The sequence below is a fragment of the Enhydra lutris genome, unplaced genomic scaffold (genome assembly GCF_002288905.1).
Source record: "Enhydra lutris kenyoni isolate GAN:26980312 unplaced genomic scaffold, ASM228890v2 scaffoldscaffold22, whole genome shotgun sequence".
Classification (NCBI taxonomy): Eukaryota; Metazoa; Chordata; class Mammalia; order Carnivora; family Mustelidae; genus Enhydra; species Enhydra lutris.
The window spans coordinates 13,786,761-13,811,644 of NW_019154106.1; the positions used below are offsets into that span (position 1 = coordinate 13,786,761).

At 36.7% G+C, this 24,884-nt stretch overlaps 1 protein-coding gene across 1 annotated transcript; it reads left to right on the forward strand.

The window, feature by feature from the left end:
- Window positions 1–10,109: 10,109 nt before the first annotated feature.
- LOC111149786 (olfactory receptor 5M3-like) lies at window positions 10,110–24,610 on the forward strand. Its single transcript, XM_022507048.1, has 2 exons — window positions 10,110–10,706; window positions 23,771–24,610. The coding sequence occupies exons 1-2, from the start codon at window positions 10,110–10,112 to the stop codon at window positions 24,608–24,610; spliced, it is 1,437 nt and encodes a 478-aa protein (XP_022362756.1).
- Window positions 24,611–24,884: the final 274 nt, after the last annotated feature.

The following is a 24,884-nucleotide window of genomic DNA, read 5'->3' on the forward strand; positions in this document are numbered from 1 at the left end:
TATACAATTATACAGAAGTAGCTCCCTTATTTTTCCAGTATTCTTATTTCAGGGTCCATGTATGTAGTTTTACAGACTAGCTTGGCATTAAATGAAGCTTTCTTAATGATTGCAGCATAGAAAAAAATTAAGCGAACCTCCATTTTGAATGTGAACAAAGTACCTCCAGTTTGCATATGTCAGAGAATGTCTTTGAATGAACCAACAAAGGACTTTGTGGAAATATATGAGCTATAAGCTAACAGTATTGTTCAGAAATACCTGTGATCATGATGCCATCGACATTTATGACTGGTATTAGCAATATGAAGCCATAGTTTTGGCCACATGTATGAAAGTCTAAAATAAAGAGGGATTTCACCAAGTGCCTTCATGAATTGGTTGGCTGTTAGGAATTACACCATAGAGAGTCTATTTTTTAGTTCATATTGTGCTGTGCTGGAGATTGAGTAAGTATGTGCTTCTGCAGTGCTTTGTGTATTAATGATTTGAATTCCCTTATTAAAGAAAACATCTCCCATAAGGAATTTTAAGAACAAGCTCTTAAACTCTTGCTCTTCTTCTTTTAATGTTGATTTTGCTGGATTCTAGATTTATTGAACAAATTAAGCAATGTGATATTGGAAGAATCTATGAGAAAATAGACAATATTTTCCACACTTCCTTAAGGAACAATAATTATAAGATATTTTATACTTTACTTCCCACCTATCTAAAAGGTCATGAATCCAATTGGTCATTTTCTCAGGAAATCTGATCCATGTGTACTTAAAAAAATAAACAAATATTCCAGGGAATGATAATGCTGTAAATCTAATATTTTTCTTCATATATCATATATTTCCTTGGAGCACTGGATATCTGAAGAATGTTAAGACTCTCACACTCATACATATACACATGAAGGGGAGAGAAAGGAATAAAAATGTTCACCAAAGTTCAGACACTGTTTTAATATATGTTGTTTCACTTAATCTGCCCATTAATACCATGATTACAGAATTGTCACCCCATTTTAAAGTTGAGCAGAAACTCTCAATTAATTGCTTACCTAAAATCACATAGCTGTGAAAAGAAGTCCAAATGTGTCTGGCTTTGACATTTATTGTTTCTTTTTTCTACTATGATATACTGTTTTTCACTATACTTTTTTGAAGGGAAAAGCCATGGAATGAGTAAAGCTATCATTTTCTGTATTTCAAAAATACTGTTGATTGGGTATTTGAAAGCCGAATGCACTCTGACCAATATAATCTACTATGAGAAAAGATCCTATTTTATAGTGTTTATACAAATTCATATTTTTCAATAAAGTGAGCTTTGTAGTCAGATCCTGACTTGATCATTTATCAGCCAAATTACTAGTCATGAGCATAAACTCTAGGATCAGATTTATTGATCAAATTAATCTCTCTCTGCCTCAGTTTTTTCCTTTGGAAGGTAAATATATATAGTACTTTCTCATAGGGAAGCTGGGTAGAAAAATGGATTAATACCTATGTTGTATCTCAAACTAAGGTAACATTGTGTGTCTATTATACTTAAATAAAAACATTTAAGAAATACCTATAAAGTACTTAGCACAATGTCCAATATATAGTATTCACTTAATAAAAGTGAACCGATTTTTATTATTAACTAGAAAGTTACTTCACCTATTTGAGACTTGGTTTACTCTCATAGCTTTCAATATTTTTCTGTTATTACATTTATCATTCTTCAGATATAATGCCCTTATAGTTTTGGTTATTTAATTAATTCCTGTGTTCCACATCTTGTAAATACCACAAAGTCATATCTAAAATTTGAAAGCAATTATTTCTCTGTTGTTCAGCTTGGTACATTGTCTGTGCCCCCTTAAAAACTAGAAAGGTGATCAACAGATAGTAGATGATAGATAGACAGATAGATAGAAATTAAAGGATTCTTTCAAATTGAAAATTAGATCAGTTGTGAAAGGTGACAGCAATCAGAAAACATGACACACACTGATGGAATCTTAACTGTGTATGATTTACTCATGTACAATTAGTCAATCTATTTTTATTTTCTCCAACAGAAGAATTCATCTGGCATGTTCAGGATAAATCAGACCAGAGAGAAGGATTTTATCCTCCTGGGGTGGACCAGTTATCCAGTGTGGCACCTTTCCTTTTTTTCTTGTTTCTAGTTATTTGTATTCTCTTTCTTCAGGAAATCTTGAGCCTAACACTGCAGATCACATCCTCATACGATGTCTTCACTGATCTGCCAATCCCACATACTCTGGTTAACTTTTTATTTAAGAAGATCATTTCCTTGATCAATTTGTTTGAACAGTATAACATGGTCACTTTCCTGTTAACTCAATATTTTGTCTCTGATGCTATCTCTGACAATCACATCCACATGATCATTTGCTTTTCATGTATTTACCAGATCAGATTCAAAGTGTTCTACATTTATATGGCTGCCATTGTCTATATATGTTTCATATAGATTTGTGTAACATCACAGTTGTTTTCTCAAGAGCTGGCAACATGGAACATTATCATCACATTCTGTTGCTTTGTAGCTTCTGAAAAAATGAGATTTTACTATAACCAAATGGAAACTCCAGAACATGCTTAGGAGTATATGGGAGACTCAAGTTATCACTGTTTTGAGCAAATTTTCAATCTTTCCAGTCACTGTAAGCCAGGGAAACCTCTCTGGTTTTGAATTCTATCTTAGAAATACCCTGGGCAATGGCACCTCCTTGAAAAAATCAGTAGCAAAATTAAAACTGTATCTCTCTCATATGTTGTGACTCTTCTTTTGAACTATCAAATAATAAAGAGAAAGAATGTAATATTTAAAAATAGGAGGAAACCTAAAGTTGAGTTACTACACAAATCTTTCTTATTCATAGCATGAAGAATCACCATATGAATAATTTGAAAGTCTTATATGGATTGAATTTTTATTATGTAATGTAAAAAAGTGGTTTTTGTTTGCCTCTCTTCAGGGAAAGTGATTTATTTATTTATTTATTTATTTTTGAGTGAGAGAAAGAAAGAACATGAGCAGGGGGAGGGGCACAGGGAGAGAGAGAATCTCAAATAGATCCCAAGCATAGCATGGAGCCCTACATGGGGCTTGATCTGACAACCCTGAGTTCATGACATGGGCTGAAATCAAGAGTTGGATACTTAAGGGACTGAGCCACCCAGGTGCCCCAAGGTGATTTCTTATTTAACCAACAGAATAAAAATATTGTAGAGTAAATTTCCAAAGAATGTCCAATCAAAAGTGAAGAATGATAGCTATATATGTGACTTATGGCAAATCTTTGGCTTGGAAACCTGATTCCTCTCTTTGTAAATCCTAACTGTCTCATATCTTACAAGTATGTTTGATTTCATCATTGAAGTAATTTTCTTGAGGTTTAAGGAGAGTTTAAGAAATGATGTGATTGGTGGCTTAGTCATTAAACATCTGCCTTCAGCTCAGTTCATGTTCCCAGGGTCCTGGGATCGAGCCCTGTATCAAGCTCCCTGCTCAGTGGGAAACCTTCTTCTCCCTCTCCCACTCCCCCTGCTTTGTGTTCTCTCTCTTGCTGTCTCTCTCTCTGTGTCAAATAAATAATAATAAAATTAAATTAAAAAAAAAGTGATGTGATGCTCAGATGATTAAGTTTAGGAAATCAGAATGCATGTGGAAGTAGCCATTGATTTGGGGATAGTAATGCATTTATTTTTTTAAATATTTATTTATTGTTTAAGAGAATGCACATGGGCAGAACAAGGGGCAGAGAGAGAGGCAAAGAATTCTCAAGAAGAGTCTCAGCTAAGCATGGAGCCCAGCAAAGGGCTAAATCCCAGGACTCTGAGATCAAGACCTGAGCTGAAATCAAGAGTTGAATGCTTGGGGGACCTGGGTGGCTCAGTGGGTTAAGCCTCTGCCTTCGGCTCAGCTCATGATCTCAGGGTCCTGGGATGGAGCCCCACATCAGTCTCTCTGCTCAGCGGGAGCCTGCTTCCCATTGCCTCTCTGCCTACTTGTGATATCTCTTTTTGTCAAACTAAATAAATAAATAAAATCTTAAAAAAAAAAAAAAGAGTTAGATGCACAACTGACTTTGCCACCCAGATGTCCTGGGGTTATAATACCTTTAAAATCATTACTTATTCTGATGACCTTGGATTGGAAGATCTGTTATAATAAAATGGACTTTTTTTCCCCTAAAAGACTTGCTTCATTTAGTGACCTTATTGGTAATCTTTTCACACAAGCAAGACAATGTTGAGGACAAGTTGCCTCTTGCTTTACAATTCAACTGATAGAAATATCTTAGTGTGTTTGTGGTCACATGTTAATTTAACTCAGCTCAACAAAAAGTTATTGAGGTCTATCAAAGGCAAGGCATGGTAGGTTTTAAAATATATTTCCACTCCTTCTGAAGAGTAACACTTATTTATGGAGAAACTTCACAACTATTTTACCGTAAGACTTGCTTCAATAGGGAAAAGAGTTGAAGTATTTGTTTCAGTTGTTTTCTGGGCACAGAGGAAGAGAAGTGTCCATTCTTAAGGCTATTAAGGTACTTCTCCCAGAGGAAGTAACCATTGATCTGAGCTTTGGAAGCTGAGTAGAACTTCAAAGGGCAGAGAATGGGGAAAGTCATTTCCTGAAGAAGGAACCAGCTGGTCCATGGAGGATAACTTGGTTGTACCTGGGACACCAGTCATGGATAAGAAAGTGAGAAAAGATGAGGTTGAATGGTAAACTAGATTAGATGAGGAAAGAAGGAATGCTTTGCTAATGTACTTAGATTTAATTTGGCATAGATGAGGAAGCATGAACACTTCGTAACTTGAGTAGTGATATGAAGGCAATGAGACTTCTAGTCATGATTCAGCATATGACTTGGAGTCAAGAATTCCTTGAAGAGCAATAGTCTTGTTTTAACCAAGGTAGAGAGAGATGAATGACTGGACATGATCATTTTCAATCTAGCAAATGAGAGTCTTCTTCCCAACCCCAAATTTCTAGCTCTTTCCTTCCATCTTGAGATTGACTTTAGGAGAAATATTTGAACTGGTCATGAATTTATCTATTCCTATGTCCTTGCTACCTTCCTAGCACCCTATTTCCTTATGCACTTAGTATTCTCCTGCCCACTTCCCTACTATCAAGATCCCAAAGTGCATGGTGCTAAATCGCTCCTTGTTCCCCAAGTTGCTGAGCAAAAGCTGAGTTTCAGTAAGTTCTCAGGGGAAAAAAGAAAAGAAAAAGCTTTCTAATAAAGGAAGTCATTTGTATTTGATTTTCTCAATTTTATTGATATTATGATATTCAAAGTGCAGAACATTTGAATTGGAAGTGACCTAGGATATATTGTAGTATACACTCATGCATTTTATTTTTTTTTAAAGAAGATGTTACTTATTTATTGAGAGAAAGAGAGAGAGAGAGAGAAAATGAGTGGGGGAGAGGCAGAGAAAGTGGGATAAGCAGACTCCTCACTGAGAATGGAGCCTGATGTGGGGCTCAATCCCAGGGCCCTGACATTCATGTGTTTTAAAGATGAAGAGCTCAAAGGACAATAACTTGCCTAGAACTAAGGAATAACCTTTTTTTTTTTTTTACTTTATTTATTTATTTGACAGACAGATCACAAGTAGGCAGAGAGGCAGGCAGAGAGAGAGAGGGGGAAGCAGGCTCTCCGCTGAGCAGAGAGCCGGATGTGGGGCTCCATTCCAGGACCCTGGGACCAAGACCCAAGCTGAAGGCAGATGCTTTAACCCACTGAGCCACCCAGGCACCCCAGGACTAACTTTGTAAACAGAATTCCTCAATGGAACTAAACCCACTTTACTCAGTTCTCTCTCTAGCCAAATTTTGTAATTTATGAGAAATTGCTTCCATTAACCTAGAAAGCATGGGCATTTTTGAGGTATTGTTGTAGATGTTTAATCCCTTGGTGAAATGAGATGATATTTAATCCACCTCATGAAACGACATGAACTAACTGTGAGGAAAGCCACGAATGTTAGTGGTTAAGGGAAAAGAGTTGCAGTCAGATCTGCTTTCTCATCTCATCCAGGTCACTTAGTAGCTCTTTTATTTTGAGAAAAGTAATTATCTTCTCTAAGGCTCAGTTCCTTCAGCTGTGAAATAGGTTTAATAATATTAACCTGATATTTTTAAATGAGTTTTTGAAAAAGTCTTACATGAACAAGGTTCAGTATGTCAAGTTTATTGAATTCAGTTACTTTATTAATCAAACATATGAAAAACACTTAAGCGCTAAGAAATTCAACAGCTATACAAAGTACATGGTGGCCTAGAAAAGTAAGGAATTGGAAGCACTATCCATCCTGTGAATTGGTGTCTCCAATTACTTTCATTTCCTCTCAGGCTTTTCTAAAGAACAAAAAACCAAAAACCAAAACAAAAACACAAAAAGCAATACAAAACAACCCAAAAAGGGGTCTAAAATACCCATTTTTATCAAAGGAGAGTATGGTTGCTGCAGTAATACCATACGGTAGAATGTGCCTGTGCCACATCGGTGGAAGGTGCAATTAATGAGTAACTAACTGGTTTTCTGTAGAGTGCAACTTGTTCTGCTGAGTCTTGGAGTCAGTGAGGGAGAAAGGACCAGGCAATGCATGGTAAGTAGTCAGTAAGGCCATTACTGAGAGAGACAAGGACACAGAAGGGAAGCGTACACCATTCCTGGCTCCCCTGTTGTTAATCCTTGAGTTGTCTTCGGGAAACTTTTAATTAGCAGAATTGATTGCTTCATCTTGATATTTTAAAAATACCATAAGGAAAAATAATCACCCTTATAAATACAGGAAACAATTCCCCTTACTTACTTTTTGAAGGTGTATTGGTTTTCCAACTTCTTTGTAGGTAGGGCTGTTTATTTTGTGTTTTACAAGTGAGCGAAGTGTTACTATTTATACTTGGAATGCACTTTCTTATTTAGTAGGGATAAGTGCCTGGTTAGAAATAGGTCAATGGCTACCTAGGCAAAAACTAGAGCTGGTCATATGAGAGATACCAATGAGCAAAATTGGGAAATTTTTTATTTTTCTCAATAATAAACAAAGGGGTGGCAGACACGAAAATTTTCTTGTGATAGACTTACATGCCTCCCACATGGCCAGATATTTACATACATTCTAAGTTTTAAAATCTTCAGAGAGCAATTGTGGAGCAATATTTTCCATGTGAGAAAACTCAGGCTCATAACGATTAAGATATGTGTCATCACAGAATTAATAGGCAGCACAGTTATATTTTTTCAAATTGAGTCTGCCCAGTTGCAAAACCTGCGAGATGAACACAGTATTAAGGATACTGGGAATATTTTAGCACAAAAATAATTTTCTAAAGTTTTGGAAAGCTCAAAGATACCTAGGTTATTTTTACAGAAGGCAGGAGGGAAGGAAAAGGCATGAATACACAGAAGGGGGCAACAGGATGTTTCACTGTTCTTCAGTAAAAGATGAGAAAAAGATAGTGAGCCACCCCATACCTATATACAACAAATAACCATTTTTCTTCTCTCTCTCTCTTCTTTCTTTTCTTAAGATTTATTTATTTATTTTAGAGAGAGAGAAAGGGCAGGGTAGAGAGGCAGAAGGAGACAGAAAAAGAATCTCAAGCAGACTCCATGCTGAGCACAGTGCCCAATGGGGAGCTTGATCTCACAACCCTGAGATTGCCACCGGAGCTGAAATCTAGAGTCCAACATGCAACCAACTGTGCCACACAGGTGCTCTCAAATAACCATCATTCTGTAGATGATGGTTCCTATTTTATGATAAGCCTTTTAGCTTTGCAAAACATCTTAATGTATTCACTAGGTAACCATCAGTTTAGAGCTGAGCTCAAGGATAGGAGCCAGCAAAAGGTGGACTGCTCAGGAAAAATGGAGTTCCTGAGGTCATTCCAGAGAGAAACAAGACATGTGTTGGAAAGGTGGGGATTAAGTGCTATACAATAGTTCTGGAAAAAATCCTCTGTGGTTAGGGTGCAGGAGGACAGCTTAAAGAATACATATGACTAATTTTATTGTTAAATTATTTTGTATTAAATAGCTTTCATCTGCTTTTGATAGAGTTGTGGTGTGTGTGTGTGTGTGTGTGTGTGTGAGAGAGAGAGAGAGAGAGAGAGATCACGGAATGGATGCGAAGGAGGTTTATGACAAATTTAAAAGGTCTCAAGAGGCTTGTGATTATTTAAACACTGTCATCACAGTTTTTAAGTCATAAAATTGCTTTGGGTATCACCTCTGAGGAATTAATTAAATTCTAACTAATAATTATCACCTGATATAGTTTTTTCTTGTATAGATAAAACTTTCTTTTTTCAAGAAGGATTTGTTGATTGAGCAGAAAATAAAACTTAAAATTACATGTAGATTTGCCTGGGGATTTACATTTCTCTTCTGGTTATAGTTTAATACTGATTTTTTTTTTTAACTGTGGAAGGGGAAGTTTTTTTAATGCATTTGGATTGGAATAATAATGACTGATGTTTCCAACTCTTAAGAGTTGTGTTTGTCACAGATTTTAAGTAAGTTTGGTCCAACAAGAGTATAGATTCTAGATTGCCTGTACCTTAAAAACCTACAAGAAAGAAGTAGTGATGTATCCAAGTCTGAAGACAAGATAAGCTCTACAGAGACTTATGGTAATCTTCAGCACTGATCCTAGAGGTCTCAATTAGTTGGATAATGATGTCAAGTCCTGCAACAGCAAAACAAATAATGAGTTAAGTTAGAAGTCCAACTCTCACTCCTATCAAATTCTGAGCTGGTATGTCAGTTGAGGTCTGCCACGATTTTAGTAGTCATGACTCACTCATTTTTCTGCCATCTCATCCGTGGGTTCTGGGGTAGTTCAGCACTACATCCATATGAACTGCCAGTAGGAAGGAGAAAGGAGGAAGGGAAGGGCAATCCTATGCCATAAAGGGATGGGTTAGAAATTGTACACTTCTCTTTCACCACATTCTCTTGCCTAGAACATACTCTTTGGTTGTAGAAAATCTAGCTTGAGAATAAACAAAGAGAGGGAAGCTTTGTGGTTGTGCTGTTTTGTTTACTTTGGTCTTGCTTTGTTTTTGTTTGTTTGTTTTAAGCGCTGTTTCATAAAGACCAACTCTGGCTCCAAAAGCACTAACGTGGATAGAGGGGAGGTACTGCTTCTGGCCCAGGCTCTGTCAAAGCCGTCTCTGCCTCGGGGCTGTCACTTTGCTCTTCCATCTGCTTTCTCAAATGTAGACAAACATACTGGACCAAGTCATTTCTATTGTCTGATTCAGGTCTGATAGACTGAAAAATCAGCTTCTCTAAATGTATTGAATTGACTAGAAAATGTTAGAAGACTTTCTGAAAGCTTTCCTGTGCATTATATCTGTGGCCATACATGGTAAAACATTTACAATCACTCAACTTCTCAAAGATTTCTTTCCTTTCATTTCCCCCTCAAATAACATTTAGTCTAAGGTAGGAAGTACTGATTTCTTTTATCTCACAAAGAATGAATTAAGATGCATCTTTTAAGGTATCACTTAGTTACCTTTTACAAAGAACCTAAGGAGTTAATGTGGCATCTTCTGGAAGAAATCACTGTTATCAGGAAAAGAACTTCTGATACAAGATTCTGAACTTCCAATTAAGTTATCGGGTAAATTCATTTTTCAGTGGTGGATTTCTGTTTGTTTATTGGTACTGATTGGCAAAATCTGGGGTGAAAAAAAGCAATGTGAGGTTAGGTAAAGTATTGGAAATAGACAAAGTAGAAGTGCAGGTGGGTACAAAATATCCTGACAGAATCCAAAAATGTAAGTAGACAAAGAGAAATAAGAGGATAATTAGCAAAGGAAAAGTCTTCAAGCCCACTAGTGACTGGAACCCAGAAGTTTGCACTCACTAATGTTTAATTGGATACTGTTTCAAGTGAAATACTATTTCTAGTGTCCCCAGGGACAAAGAGTCATAGAAAAGGAAAGAAAAAATGTAGAGGAAAAAGGTCCAAAATGATGTTCTAAGAAAATATGACTTTTTCTTTTGCCTTTAAAAAAATTTCCTTTCTGATCCAATGTTCTCATTTCCTATTGAGGAAACGATGAGGAGAAACTTCACCTCAGTGACTGAGTTCATTCTCCTTGGACTGACCAGTTGCCTGGAACTGCAGATTGTCCTCTTCCTGCTGTTTCTGGCCATTTACATGGTCATGGTCACAGGGAATGTTGGCATGATTGTCCTCATCCATGTCAATGCCCGGCTCCATAAACCCATGTACTTTTTCCTGAGCCACTTGTCCTTTGTGGATCTGTGCTTCTCTTCCAACGTGACTCCCAAGACGCTGGAGATCTTCTTGTCGGAGAAAGAAACCATTTCCTATCCTGCTTGTCTGGTGCAGTGTTATTTCTTTATTGCCTTGGTCCACATAGAGATGTACATCCTGGCTGCAATGGCTTTTGATCGGTACATGGCCATCTGCAACCCTCTGCTGTATGGCAGCAAGATGTCCAAGAGTGTGTGCACGACCCTCATCATGGAGCCTTACGTGTATGGGGCACTCACGGGCCTCATGGAGACCATGTGGACCTACAACCTCGCCTTCTGTGGCCCCAATGAAATTAACCACTTCTACTGCGCTGACCCACCACTAATTAAGCTGGCCTGTTCTGACACTTCCAACAAGGAGCTGTCAATGTTTGTTGTGGCTGGATATAACCTCTCCTTTTCTCTGCTCATCATCCTGATTTCCTATCTTTATATTTTTCCTACTATCCAGAGGATTCATTCCACAGAATGCAGGCACAAAGCTTTCTCTCCCTGTGGCTCCCATCTCACAGCTGTCACCATATTCTATGTGACCCTTTTCATCATGTATCTCTGATGTCCCTCAAAGGAATCTGTGGAACAAGGTAAAATGGTAGCTGTATTTTATACAACGGTCATCCCCATGTTGAACCCTATGATTTATAGCCTTAGGAATAAAGATATGAAAGAAGCATTGACCAAAGAGTTGTTAAGAAAACAAAGATTTTCTTAGAATCTATCACTATTCTTTTGGTTCCCAAACTTTTTCTAAAACTTTTTCCAAAGTTACAGGGTAGAATTGATAACAAAATGAGAAATATGGTATATCAAAAGGGGACCTTGTGTTTTTAAAACTTCTAATAATTTTTAGAGATTTAAACATGAGAAGTAAAATTTCATTACAAAAACTGGCATGTTTGTACTTATTCATTATACTCCCTGGTTATTGTAATTTCTTTGCCTTTTGTGCACATGATGGCATTTTATTTCTCCTGTTTTGGGTTTAGGTGGAAGTATTTCTAGATAATGACTTAGATAAGAATTCATACATATCACTTCCAACCTGAGCATTTAATTGTTCATGAGAAAACCCGTCAGTGGATTTTTTTTTCCCTTGTCCTGGTGACCAGCAATATTTAATATCTAAGATGTAAGGATGGGTTCTTGAGCGAGGACATGTGGAAATGCTCCCTCCACCAACTCACACTAGAAATGTGGAATGGATGAGAAGTGCCCTCTGTCTTACAAGCTATAAGCATATGTTCAGTTAATTATTTCCATGGCAGTGAGTACCCTCTTCTGACTGATACTACAGTAACTATACAAAACTCAAACACGTGAATGCATATAACAGAAATTAAGCACTACAACCCTCAAAATACCATATTTGAGATTTTGTGTTTTTTTTTTCTGTTTCTACAAATATGTGTGTTTGAGTTAAAATTTCTTATTGTAATTATTTAAAATTGTTAATATAAAGCATATATGTTGTTTAAAATATCAAATAGTACTATAGGCTTATACACACTCCTGTCTTCTCCATTCCCTAGCTCCCCATAGATAAACACCTTCTTCCTATCTTTGGGCATTAACTCATTTTAAATTATAGGTTTATATGTCTATGTATTGATTTTCAAACTCGTGCATGATTTATTGACAGCTTTTTACTAAAGTTAAAATATAAAACTTCTTCCACCAATCCCTGCATTCCTACCCAAGAACCACCACTTCTTTCTCCTCATCTTTCCAATATGGTCACATTTGAAGTTTTCCTTCAATTGATATATGTGGTTAAAATAACTCTCAATATATCACTGGTAGTACTGGAAGATAATAAGAGTAGCACTATGAACATTATAAAAACTGATTACCAACACTATGAGTAACATTATGAATGGCTCCCATAATTCAAATTTTGCACAATTGTTTGATTTTTAAAATTATTAGTTGTTTTTACTTTCTTTAAAAATTTGCTATTTCTATCCAAATTCACACTGAATTATAAAGCCCCTTTTACAGAGAAAAACCATAGGTGATCTATAATTTACTCATTTTCTCCCTAGGAACTTTCTCTCCTCATGTTGGATTCTGCAGTGGTTGCTCTCTAGGTTTGTTGCACAGCTGTTATCTGGAGATACTGATTGCTGGTCTTGGTTTAAAATGTCTCATTCATTCAAACTATGTTGATTACTGGTAGACTGCTACAGACTAGAGATTCAGGTATACACAAGGCAGAAACATCCTTCATTATGTTTTAGAGGTGGGGGTATTTCAAAAGCAAAGCATGCACACAGATAAAGTATTTCAGACACTGGTAAGCACAATGGAGAAAGTACAGCAAGACAATGTGCAAGACAGTGACTTGCCGCTTCAGAAGTGAGGGTTGTTGCCTGTGTGGCAATTTCAGGGGCTGGGAAAGGACCCTTGGAAAAGGTGACACTTTGAATCTCAGCCTCTTGGGTCAGAAGAAGACAAACCTACACAGATTGTTGGGAACTGTAACCTGGAGAATCACTAACAAGTACAAAGTTTCAGGATGAAGCCTGGCATGTTGAAGACACAGAAGGAAAGCCATGTGGCTGAAGCGTAATAAATGGGAGAAACGATGGGGAAAGCTGATGCCAAATAAGTGGTTCCCTTCTTTACTGGAAGGCACTGTGCATTGCCACAGTTGACAAGGCAAACAGACTGCACCAGTTTGTGTTCATGTCCACACTTCGGTTGCTGCCATATGTTAGGTGGTCCATGGCTCCTCAGGTAAGGCAGAATGGGAAGTAGTAGTTTGGTTCATTGAGTTTTTTCTTTTTTCTTTTTTTAAAATTGATATTGTGTTGAGTCAGCAAATATCAGTTTATGGAACACTTAATGGACTTTTCTGCTATCCAGCTCAATGTTTCCTGCACACATTTCTCTAACCTTATAACTTACAACTTAGGTGAAAACTTTTTTTTTTTTAAGATTTTATTTATTTATTTGGCAGACAGAGATCACAAGTAGGCAGAGAGGCAGGCAGAGAGAGAGGAGGAAGCAGGCTCCCCGCTGAGCAGAGAGCCCGATGCGGGGCTCCATCCCAGGACCCTGGGATCATGACCTGAGCCGAAGGCACAGGCTTTAACCCACTGAGCCACCCAGGCGCCCCTAGATGAAAACTTTTTGACTGACAAATGCACAACTTCTATTCCTAGACCAGGAAACTCTTGAACAAACTGGGTGACAGTTGATCCTGCTACATATAACCCGCACAGACTGAGTTGTTGGCAGACATAGATGAATGTCTTTAGTATTAACAATTTGAATCTCATTCTGTTCAAATTTGTCATTAAACAGCTACCAAAATCTGAGAACTTTTGGAGCTGGAGACTCAGCTCATATGGTATGGTTTACTCACTGATATGCTCCTCACTTCCTAAAACGATTTATCTTTTTCTTCTATGTCTTGATTACATTTGCCATAAGTGAAAAAGAAGCAATTAAAATGTTTTCATTATATATTAATCGTGTGGTTTATTTATCATTCAGTAAATCAATAACTTTGTGAAAAATGTTTCTTAAGAATGCTCGGGTAGTTAGGCTGAGAGCATACACAGCTTTCTTGTCTAATGTGTGGAAAATGACTAATTATTTGGAAGAAGGTGAGTGGATCATGTAAATCTCCCTGCAGAGCAAAGACAATTTCCTACAGAGTTGATAATGCCTTCTATTCCTCTTTTACAAATTTGTGGTTAGATGAAGTAACACCTCTTTGAAAATGCCATTTTGGCAGAGAGGACGTATCGTGCAACCCCTCTCCCTTTGCCTCAGTCTCTCCCAATAGTCTAGGAAGGACAAAACCCATCTCTTGTGTTGTCCATCTCCGTCTGATTTCTATCACATAAATTTCAACCAGGAGATGAGCAGAGTGGCAGGCACAGGTCTCATTAGGCTTGTATTCTTGTGGTGTGAGATATACATACACAATTATCACAATACACAAGTGAATCATATGTTAGTGACTGTATGGCAAAACCTGAAAAAAAAATACTGTAGGCTAAAGGAGCACAGGAGGGTCTCTGGCTCAGGCATAGAATGAGGGTAAATTTTATTGAGAAGGTGATAGTAAACAAAAACTTCATGGAGGTTGTCTAGATATTAGCCAAGCAGGTGGGTGTTGTGTGTATGGGGGGGGGGCGTGCTGTAGGCACAGAGAACAGCTGGTGAAAAGGGCTGTGTTTCAAGGACAGATTAGAAGCCACTGCTGCTGAAACCCAGGTCAATGAGATAATTAATGGAATATGAGATCAAAGGCGTAATAGGGTGGCACTGGCCAATTATTTAAGATGTGTGTGCCATTGGGAGGTTTTTTCCTTTGAGGAAAAATGAGAAGCTGTGGAAGGGCTCCATGTTCAGTAGCAATATAACGATTTTTTTGAATTTAGAATGGAGTGTAAAGGCACTTGGACAGGGGGAAGTTACATAATTCAGGCAAGAGAGATGGTTGCTAGGACCAGGGTAGAGCAGGAAAGGTGGGGAGAGGTCCTCAGATTTGGGGAATATGCTCAGTAGAGATCTCTGGGTCCTTAAGGTGGGGTTATTGCTTGGAAGTTAGAGCACTGCCAATTCTGGTTTAGGTGCTACAACATGAATAGTTCTCACCAATGGATTGGAAGTGTGCAAGCCAGAGACTGTTTTAAAAAGGTATGGATGGCTTCCCTATTATTTCTCCAACTTCTGACAGCTGCATCTAGATGCTTAAAGTGACTTTGTTGAGGGCAGAGGACCTGACAATTGGAAACCCTGCCTGACTGCATGAAAAGGAGCCTCCTGCCATGAATTGGAATACCTCTTGCAAATTTTATGAAAGAAGCAAAATTTCTAATATTATGTTTCATAATTCCACGTAATGTTGATAATCCTATCTGGTAATTTGTCCCTATGTGTAAATGTCCAAGCCCAGATTCTCAAGAACAAGATCTTTGATTTCAACAAATATCAATCCTACTCTTTCCTTTATCAATTTTTGCTTTTATATTTGTGAATCTCATTTTATTTGTTTTATATAAAACAAATATATAAAACAAAATTGCTTTATATAAAAATATGTTTTATATTTACTTTTTCATCTTTCTAACACTTGGAACTGTTTGCTTAATTGATCAACTTATATTTTTTTCCTATTTAGTAATGATAACTATTTGAAATTATAGTTCAGATTTGGATCCTATCTTATATCTTGAAATGCATCATTCCTTTTATATTATGTTTTAAATTTAATTCTAGCTTTTACTTCACCTTAGATCTAAGAATTATATATGTAAATATTTTCATTTATAAATTCCTTTTATAATTTAATGCTAATTTAAAGATGTATTCCTTGCTATTTTCAAAAACCTTGTACTCCTTTATATCTCCTAGATGTTATCATGTTATTTTTGTACTTTTCCACTACGAATTTTGACAAATAACCAGAGGTTGCTCTGAATATAATATAGTTATATTATATTATATATTATATATTAATATAGTTATATTATATATTATATTTATGTATACATATTATGTATTATGATTATACATACTATATTATAATATATAAAAATATAATTATGCCTTCTGAAAAATCTAGATTTCTGTATTAAAATCCACATAACTTCTCATATTCTCTTTATAGTTATTCTTATTTTTTCTGTTTGCTTTGGTAAAAAGATTCAAATTTAAATTAAAGATTCAAATTTAATCTTAATTTGCAGTATTCTTTTTAAATACTCTGTGTTTTATAATTCATCTATTATATAATATAATTGCATCTTCACTATGGATGATACCCTTCATCAGTTAAGTAACATTTTCCCTCTTATTAAATGATTAATAATTAAATATACTTAAATTCAACTTTGCTTCATATTAATATTACAAACTCTACTTCCCATGATTTTGAATTCACTTGTCCTGTGTCTTTTAATCTTGCTGAGTTCTATGTGCATCAACTGTAGGCAAAAACAACAACTTGTTGTTTCTCCCATTGTTCAAAGTGGAAATAATTCAATCAGTTGATTTACATGAGGGTTGTCTTCATATGGGGCAGTGACTTCTCAGGGAGAAGAGCTAGCGTATCCCAGGTTTTACTATGTTTTGATTATCACCTTACAGACTCTGCATTTATTTTGGTGTCAAATATTGAGGAAACACCCATATGATTTTCTCACAGCTAAAGATCCTTTATTTTCAGTCTGTTTCATGATGCCCTCTTGAAGATGCATTGAAATGAGGCTGTAACCTGTTTTGCCTATGCAAATGACATGGAGATTTAGATTTAAGTGGATCTTCAATATGTTAACTCCCTCATTTTTGCTGTTTTTTAGCTTGGGCTTGTGAAGCAACACCAGTAAATTGAACATGGCAGTGTGTTTTTATTCTTCATCATATTCTTTCCTTTATGTGGTTGTTCTTTCTTTCATACTTTGAAAGGAAACATTCCAAGTGCCTCAATGACAAAGTCAAATGAAGATTTATTGTTGTGTAATAATTTTGTGGCATGAAGAAAAATGGAATTTGTCTTAGTTTGCCTGTGTCAACTCGATTAAGGCAGAGAACTACGGACTGTAGAGTCTTTTCCTCATTGGAACCCAAATTAGGTTGACCCAAAGAGGAATTTGGAAGGTAGAAGAGGAGAAAAAGCCAGTACTCTGTGATTGGCAGAACCAAGGCTCCCAAAGATATCCACATCCTCATCCCTGAAACCTGTGAATATTGCACTGCATATGGCAAATACTAACAAAATACCTAGTATTACATACTGGTCAGGGATGAGAAAGACAGTGTGTCTTGGTTTCACTTTGTCTCATTGTGAAACATTGTTTCAAACTGTTCACTGTCTAACATTATGAAACATGCACTTAAAACTATCTAAGTCAAGCAGAGAGAGTCAATTATATGGTTTCACTTATTTGTGGAGCATAACAAATAGCATGGAGGACAAGGGGAGTTAGAGAGGAGAAGAGAGTTGGGGGAAATTGGAAGGGGAGGTGAACCATGAGAGACTGCGGACTCTGAAAACCAATCTGAGGGGTTTGAAGAGGACGGGGTGGGAGGTTGGGAGAACCAGGTGGTGGGTATTAGAGAGGGCACGGATTGCATGGAGCACTCGGTGTGGTGCAAAAACAATGAATACTGTTATGCTGAAAAAAAAAAACAACTATCTGAGATACAATGCCATAATTACAGCAATATGAACTAAGTTATATGAAAATACAGGGGAGGAGAGTATTAGTTTTACACAGAGACCCTCAGGAAATGTTTAAAAGGAAAGTAAGTTTTTCATGACTCATAGAGTTAGATAATCGCAATAAATAATCTTTGTGGTCTGGTGAGAACTCTAATTAGAATAATAATAACTCACTTTCTTCCTCTACTAGTTGTCCTATCTAGATTTCTCTGTGGTAAATGAGTGGGTGTCATGGCTTCTTACATTGAGAACCATCTTTTAACATAAAATCCAGAGGAATCACATGAGGTTATCTAGTGTCTTGTAGAGGCTGGCCTTAGAAATTAAACCTAGCGCAATGTTAATATAGATAGGGCCTATATTAGGCCATGGGAAGGGCAAAGAATAAGACAACGGCTCTACTGAAAATTTTCTTGCAATTTGTGGGGAAAGCAGCAATTTCCTCCACTGATCTCAAGAAGCAGAAATAGGCTCTTGTTGCCGGAACTAAAGTGAGTATAATGCAGCAGTCAGGCCAGAAGAGGGAACCACTTGGAGGGCATATTTTGCCAGGAGATTCAATTAACATGATCCAATGCCTATTATCATTGACATATCCACATTCTTAGGCTATACAAAGAACATACTTTTGTTCCTTCAAGTTCATAAAGAGTGTGAAAGAATATATTCTATAGAATATATTATACATACAAGTCATATAGTGGAAATGGGTGTATTTTGAATTAGAAATTGAGATTTTTATCCGCCCAATTAGGAGTTACTTTAGGCCAATCGGATGAGATGAGTAGCAGTACAAACTCTGGAATCAATGTCTGGAACCAGGAACAGGAATCTAGTCCCTGATTTAGGGTGTGTGACCTTGAGCAAGTCACTGAAACTCTTTAAGCTCTAAGTTTCTTGTCTGTAAAATAGATAACATAATAATGACTTCAAGAGGTAGTGGTGAAAATTAAGTTAGCGTGTGCAAATGTAATAAACACTCTATTGTTGCTATTATTAAATTTCTTATGTTCTTACTTATAAAATGAAGGATGTAAAACAGAATCATTTTCCTGCTCTGATATGCTACAGTTTTTATTGTAGGCAATGATGCTACTTGTTTCATCTTTCACTGGAAAAGCCCAGTGGCACAGACCGAGGACTGCAGAACACAAGACTGCCCTGTGCAGACTGAGTGACACCATCACCAGTTAGGCTAGATGCAAACCCAAAGCAAATTGTGTTCTTTGATCCCAGGACACATGCAAAATAACTTGACTTTGGGGAAAACCAAATTGTGCAAATCTGGTATTAAAAAACAAAACTCAACAGTGGACTCTTCCTCTAGAGAGCTTCTTGCCCCCAGGGTTGTTTGTAGGCAAACTTCTTAATTGGTTCTTCCTTGTTTTTGTTTTTTCAAAGCAAACATTAAGGGAAAATTCTCTTGTGGACTTCCAGGTTCTCTTTTACCTGGTATACATTGTTGATCATCTCTTATGTAGCATTTGCCTTTCACTTCTGCATTCTTACTGGGAATATTTCTCTTCATTCTCAGGTTGGTATAAAAATGTATCTGGATCTCTCAGATTAAATTTGCATCTTGGATTTTATCTTATCTTATTCTTCATAATTGCCCTTAATTATTCCATAGATATTATCTGAGTGTGAAGGTGTGTATTTGTGTGCATGGGAGAGACAGAGAAACAGGAGGGATGGAGGAAATAAACAGTGAGAGGGAAAGAAGCAGATTTTCTTCAATTTTTTTTAAAGGATTTATTTACCTATTTGGGGTGGGGAGAGAGAGAGAGAAGGGGCAGATGGTTAATATCTAAAGTCAACTCCCTTCTGAGCACAGATTCCAACGTGGGGCTTGGTAACATAACCCTGATATCATGATCTGAGCCAAAATAAGAATTGGTTTCTCAACCATTTGAACCAACCAGAGGCCCTGAGAGAGATTTTCTATAGAGATTTGATTATTTATTTATTATAAGCTACTAATGGAAGTGCTAATTTCCTAGAGTGCATTTAAGAATAATTGTGTCCTGTGTATTTATTACATGTGAATATATATCTCCTTTAAGATTCATAATTAAATAATAAAATGAGTACTATAATTACTGGTACATCGTATTAGGTATAAAGAAATTAAAGAGAAAACAAAGAAAGTATAAAAGCAGCCCAACTTTATGAGTCATGGAGACAAAATGCAACCAAAGTCTAACAACAGAAATGAAATGCTTTTTTACCTCTTTTTTAAAAAAAATTATTTTTAAGGAGTTATTTATTTATTTTAGAAAGAAAGAGACAGAGAGAGCAGGGGCAGGGGCAGAGGGAGAGAATCTCAGGCAGATGCTCTGCCGAGCATGGAGCCAGATGCTGGGCTTCATCTCAGGGCTGTTAGGTTATGACCTGAGCTAAAATCAAGAGTCTGATGCCTAACTGACTGAGCCACCTGGGCACCTCAAGAAAAGGAATTATTCAACTGTAATACTTTATATTTTCATGCCTGTTTCTCCATCTTTATTGGTAATTTAATTTGAAATACAGACTGATACAACATGGGAAGTCTGTGTATGCATTTTTGCCTTTAGATGGTGAGGACAGCCCTCTAAGTACTAATGAGGTCCCCCAACCCCCTACTTTTTTCCAGACCTCATTCTTTTTAAGATCAGGTCTGACTACTCCCCTCTCAGTGATGTCACCATTGCTGTCTATCAGCTGGCGAACCACCTCTCAGTTGTTCATATATGTAGATTTGCAAAGTTCATTCACCATTGTCTTTTATACCCTTTCATTGTGCTGCATCATTCTTGATACCATGGGAATAGATCTGAATTTCAAAGTAAGAATTCTTCTATTAACCTTTGAAAAATGCATAAGGGTGAAAAGCCCAGGCAGCCATGTCCATCATAGTCACTTAACTTCCAGTTGTAATGCAACTGATTTATGATTTTGTGTGCATTATCTTTATGGAAGTTGTGTAAGTGCTATACACGGTTACTGTATATATTTGGGAAAATTTGTAATAACCAACCCAATGCAAAATATATGTTCATATTACTACTTTCTACTCTGTGATTTGATGTCATCTTTTATTTCTGAGGCTCACAAATATATTTCTTTAAAATGGTAATTTAACTTTTGTGACAAGAATAATAAATTGGTAGGTAGGTAACCTTGGCCAATGTCTTAATACACATACTGTGAATAGTGAGTGAGTCATCACAAAGCAGTTTGTTTAGTCTTTAATTTAAAGGAAACTCTGCTTTGTGCATAATGGATTGATGTTCAACTCTAATTCAATGTGGTCACATGCATTCTTGAAGCTTTAATTTATCCCCGTGTATCTGTGTATGCTTCAATCTAAATGATCATGTCCAGTTGATCCCTGGAAAACTCTTCTAGGGGAGAATGAGTCCCATAAAGGTAACATGAGGCTTTAGGGCTGAGGGTGGACGGACAGAAGACACAGACATTATTCAGAAAAGGTGACATTCTGTGTATCATAAAACAAAGGATTTTAGTGATAACTTTATTGACTCTGTCACAGATCATTCAGCCTATACAGAAATATATTCCAAAGTGGTTTATCCAGTTATAAATAATGAACTGTTCTTTTTTTAAATTTTTTAATAATTTTTTTAATTTCTTTTCAGCATAACAGTATTCATTGTTTTTGTACCACACCCAGTGCTCCATATAATACGTGCCCTCCCTAACACCCACCACCTGGTTCCCCCATCCTCCCACCCCCCGCCCCTTCAAAACCCTCAGGTTGTTTTTCAGAGTCCATAGTCTCTCATGGTTCACCTCCCCTTCCAATTTCCCTCAACTCCCTTCTCCTCTCCATCTCCCCCTGTCCTCCATGCTATTTGTTATGCTCCACAAATAAGTGAAACCATATGATAATTGACTCTCTCTGCTTGACTTATTTCACTCAGCATAATCTCTTCCAGTCCCGTCCATGTTGCTACAAAAGTTGGGTATTCATCCTTTCTGATGGAGGCATAATACTCCTTAGCATATATGGAACTTGAACTGTTCTTATTCTTTAAAATGTTTAAGTCATTTCATAATGCCTCAAGTTTTCATTAATTCACCTGAGACTCTGGAGTCATATAGTCTCAGTCTAATCTACTTTGGTTGGAAGCTTTCTCCTTTCTCCAAGAGAATTATTCTTTCCAAGTTGGGTGGGTGGAAGTTACCTTTGTAGATAAAAGTCTGTTTTCATTATGGCCAGAAATGTATCTTCCTGCCCACTCTTATCTTTTCTGGTCACTATCCAGTGATATCAATGAATATGTTCAACTGTCATTGAACAAAGTGTGATGCTGGAGGTTAAAACAAGGGTCTTGGAAACAATCACTGGCCCTAGAAATGACATTTAGCCTTTGGAGGGCACAACACAATACCATCTTCAACAAATTCCTTGTCCCGTTGAAAAGCTATCTCAGGATTCCTGTTGAACAGAAGTACACTCTGTGTTCTACAGCATGAATGTTCATTGATAATGATGGAAGCTCTCTCTCTCTCATTTTCTTTCTTCATCTTTCTCATTTTCAAGCTAAGTAAATGCTAGCTAGGCTAATTATAACATATTTTTTTTTCTCCAAAAAACTTCTCATAGTTTAACTTTACAGGTAGATGTGTATCTCTAAGACACTGATAGGATATGGAGATTACTCATTGTTATTTAATAAATAAGCAATTATAGATTTTTCTCCTTAATACCTATTAACATCATGCAAGGTACTAGTGTTTTCTCAAGAAAATAATTTGTGTGAATATTGTCCTGAGAAAAGGTTTATATAATACAACATATACATTTGTTAAATAGAAATTTGAAGCTAAATACATTGAAAATAAGTTTGCACAATATCCAAGAAGCTTTTCCAGAATGTCACTGGATCTCCAAAGTAAAGTGAATCATTCCTTACTTTCTGACTTCCCTATAACTATGTAAAAATATATTATGGTTATAGAAAGTTTGTTTGCAAAATTCCACAATAAGTGGTGACATTTATACCTTTGTTTTACCTATCTTTGAATCTCCAGAATATGATAGGATATATTGTCAATAATATTTAGTTGATTATAAGATTATTTATAATTTCAACTTAGAGATGTCAAAGGGTCCACATTCAAGGAATATATATATATATATATATATATATATATATATATATGAATGTGTATAAGTAGTTTACCCCTTTATACTTGGCTTTGGTGACCAGTGTGGTCAGTTTGTCCTTTATCAGTTTAAATGAGTCTAAGCATGAGGTTAGATTAAAAACAATTTTTTGTCTGACTCTTGGGGCTGGTGAGTTATTTGATTAAGTGGTTTCCACCCCTAATCATGGAGCTATGCTTATGATGCAAAAGTGATAAGGTAAAAAAATTATTTTTGCTTTGGGTTAAAAAGGGAAATAAAAGTCTTCATAAATACCTTAAAATACTTGAGAAGTACCAAACATGCCATTATCGGAAACAATGTATATTTAAGACATAATCTTGGAAGGGTGTCTGGGTGGCTCAGTCAATTAAGCTTCGGATTCCTGGTTTTGGCTCAGGTCATGATGTCATGGTCCTAGGACTGAGCCAAACATCCCATTCCTTGCTCAATGGGAGATCAGGTTGAGGATTCTCTCTCCTTCTCTCTCTCTCTGCTCCTCCCCCCACTCATCTTTGCTCTCTTTTCCCCTCTCTATCTCTAACATAAATAAATAAGTCTTTAAAAAGAAAGAGTTAGGGATGCCTGGGTGGCTCAATCCTCTAAAAGTCTGCTTTAGGCTCAGGTCACGATCCCTGGGTCCTGGGATCCAATCCCACATCTGGCTCCTTCTCAGTGGGAAGACTGCTTCTACTTCTGCCTGCCACTCCCCCTGTTTTTGCATGCTCCCTCTCTCTCTCTGACAAATAAATAAATAATCCTAAAAAAAAAAAAAAGAAAGAAAGAAGTAATCTTGTAATTTGGCTAAGCAGAATACTGAGTACTAGTATGCTTCAATCACAATATTTGGTATAGTTGTTATGTACTAAGGCACTCAGTAACTTTCAGAAAGCCTGCTACATAGCAATTCCTCAGAAAAGATTTGTTGTAAAGAATGGCAGAATTCAGGCATAGATATTGAATAAAAGAAGATAGAAGAGGCATGGAAATGTATAAATTAATAAATAAACAATATCTGATTTTTAAATTCATTTCATTCCAGTTATCACTAGGATTTACGACGAATATTGACCTAGAATTGAGAAAATATTGACTTGGAGTTGAGAAAATGCTTAATTTCACCGATGTGACAGAGCTTATTCTTTTGGGACTAACCAGTCGTCAGGAATGGCAAGTCCTCTTCTTCATCATTTTTCTTATGGTCTATGTTGTCACCGTGGTAGGCAATATTGGCATGATCATGTTAATTAAGGTCAGTCCACAGCTTAACAGCCCCATGTACTTTTTCCTCAGTCATTTGTCATTTGTGGATGTCTGGTTTTCTTCCAATGTGACCCCCAAAATGTTGGAAAATCCGTTATCAGAAACAAAAACTATTTCTTATGCTGGTTGTTTGGTACAGTGTTTCTTCTTCATTGCCCTCGTCCATGTAGAAATTTTTATTCTTGCCGTGATGGCCTTTGATAGGTACATGGCAATTGGGAAACCTCTGCTGTACAGCAGCAAAATGTCTAGGGTGGTCTGTATGCGACTGATTTCTTTCCCTTATGTATATGGCTTTCTGACTAGTCTGGCTGCAACCCTGTGGACATATGGCATGTCCTTTTGTGGGAATATTGAGATCAATCACTTCTACTGTGCAGACCCACCTCTCATCAAAATGGCATGTGCTGGGACTTTAGTAAAAGAATATACGATGACCATTCTTGGAGGCATCAATGTGACATATTCTCTGACTGTGGTGATCATTTCATATCTGTTCATTCTCATTGCCATTCTACGGATGCACTCAGCGGAAGGGAGGAGGAAGGCCTTTTCCACCTGTGGCTCCCACTTGACAGCGGTCATCATATTTTATGGGACTCTCATATTCATGTATCTCAGGAGTCCCACAGAGGAGTCTGTGGAGCAGGGGAAAATGGTGGCTGTGTTTACACCACAGTGATCCCCATGCTGAATCCCATGATCTACAGTCTGAGGAACAAGGGTGTGAAAGAAGCCATGAGTAAAGTGATCAGGAGAACATGTTTAACAAAATAAAATTCTGTTAATACTGTCTGTGTGATTCATAAGCATTTGTCAACAAAAGGTGATCCAATGTATTACTTAAAAGACTTTTTACAAAAGGTATTTCGTGCATTAAAAATTAAAAAAAAGAGATAAAGGCTCAAAATGGGAGAAGAAAAGGAGGTAGATCCATCTCTGTTGAAGTAAGTAGT

Excerpts from the sequence above, each read along its gene's own strand:
- LOC111149786 (XM_022507048.1), top strand. The coding sequence starts at position 10,110 with ATGAGGAGAAACTTCACCTCAGTGACTGAGTTCATTCTCCTTGGACTG. Across the intron at positions 10,707-23,770 it reads ACAAGGAGCTGTCAATGTTT|AAAATGCTTAATTTCACCGA; the intron begins GTTGTGGCTGGA and ends CTTGGAGTTGAG.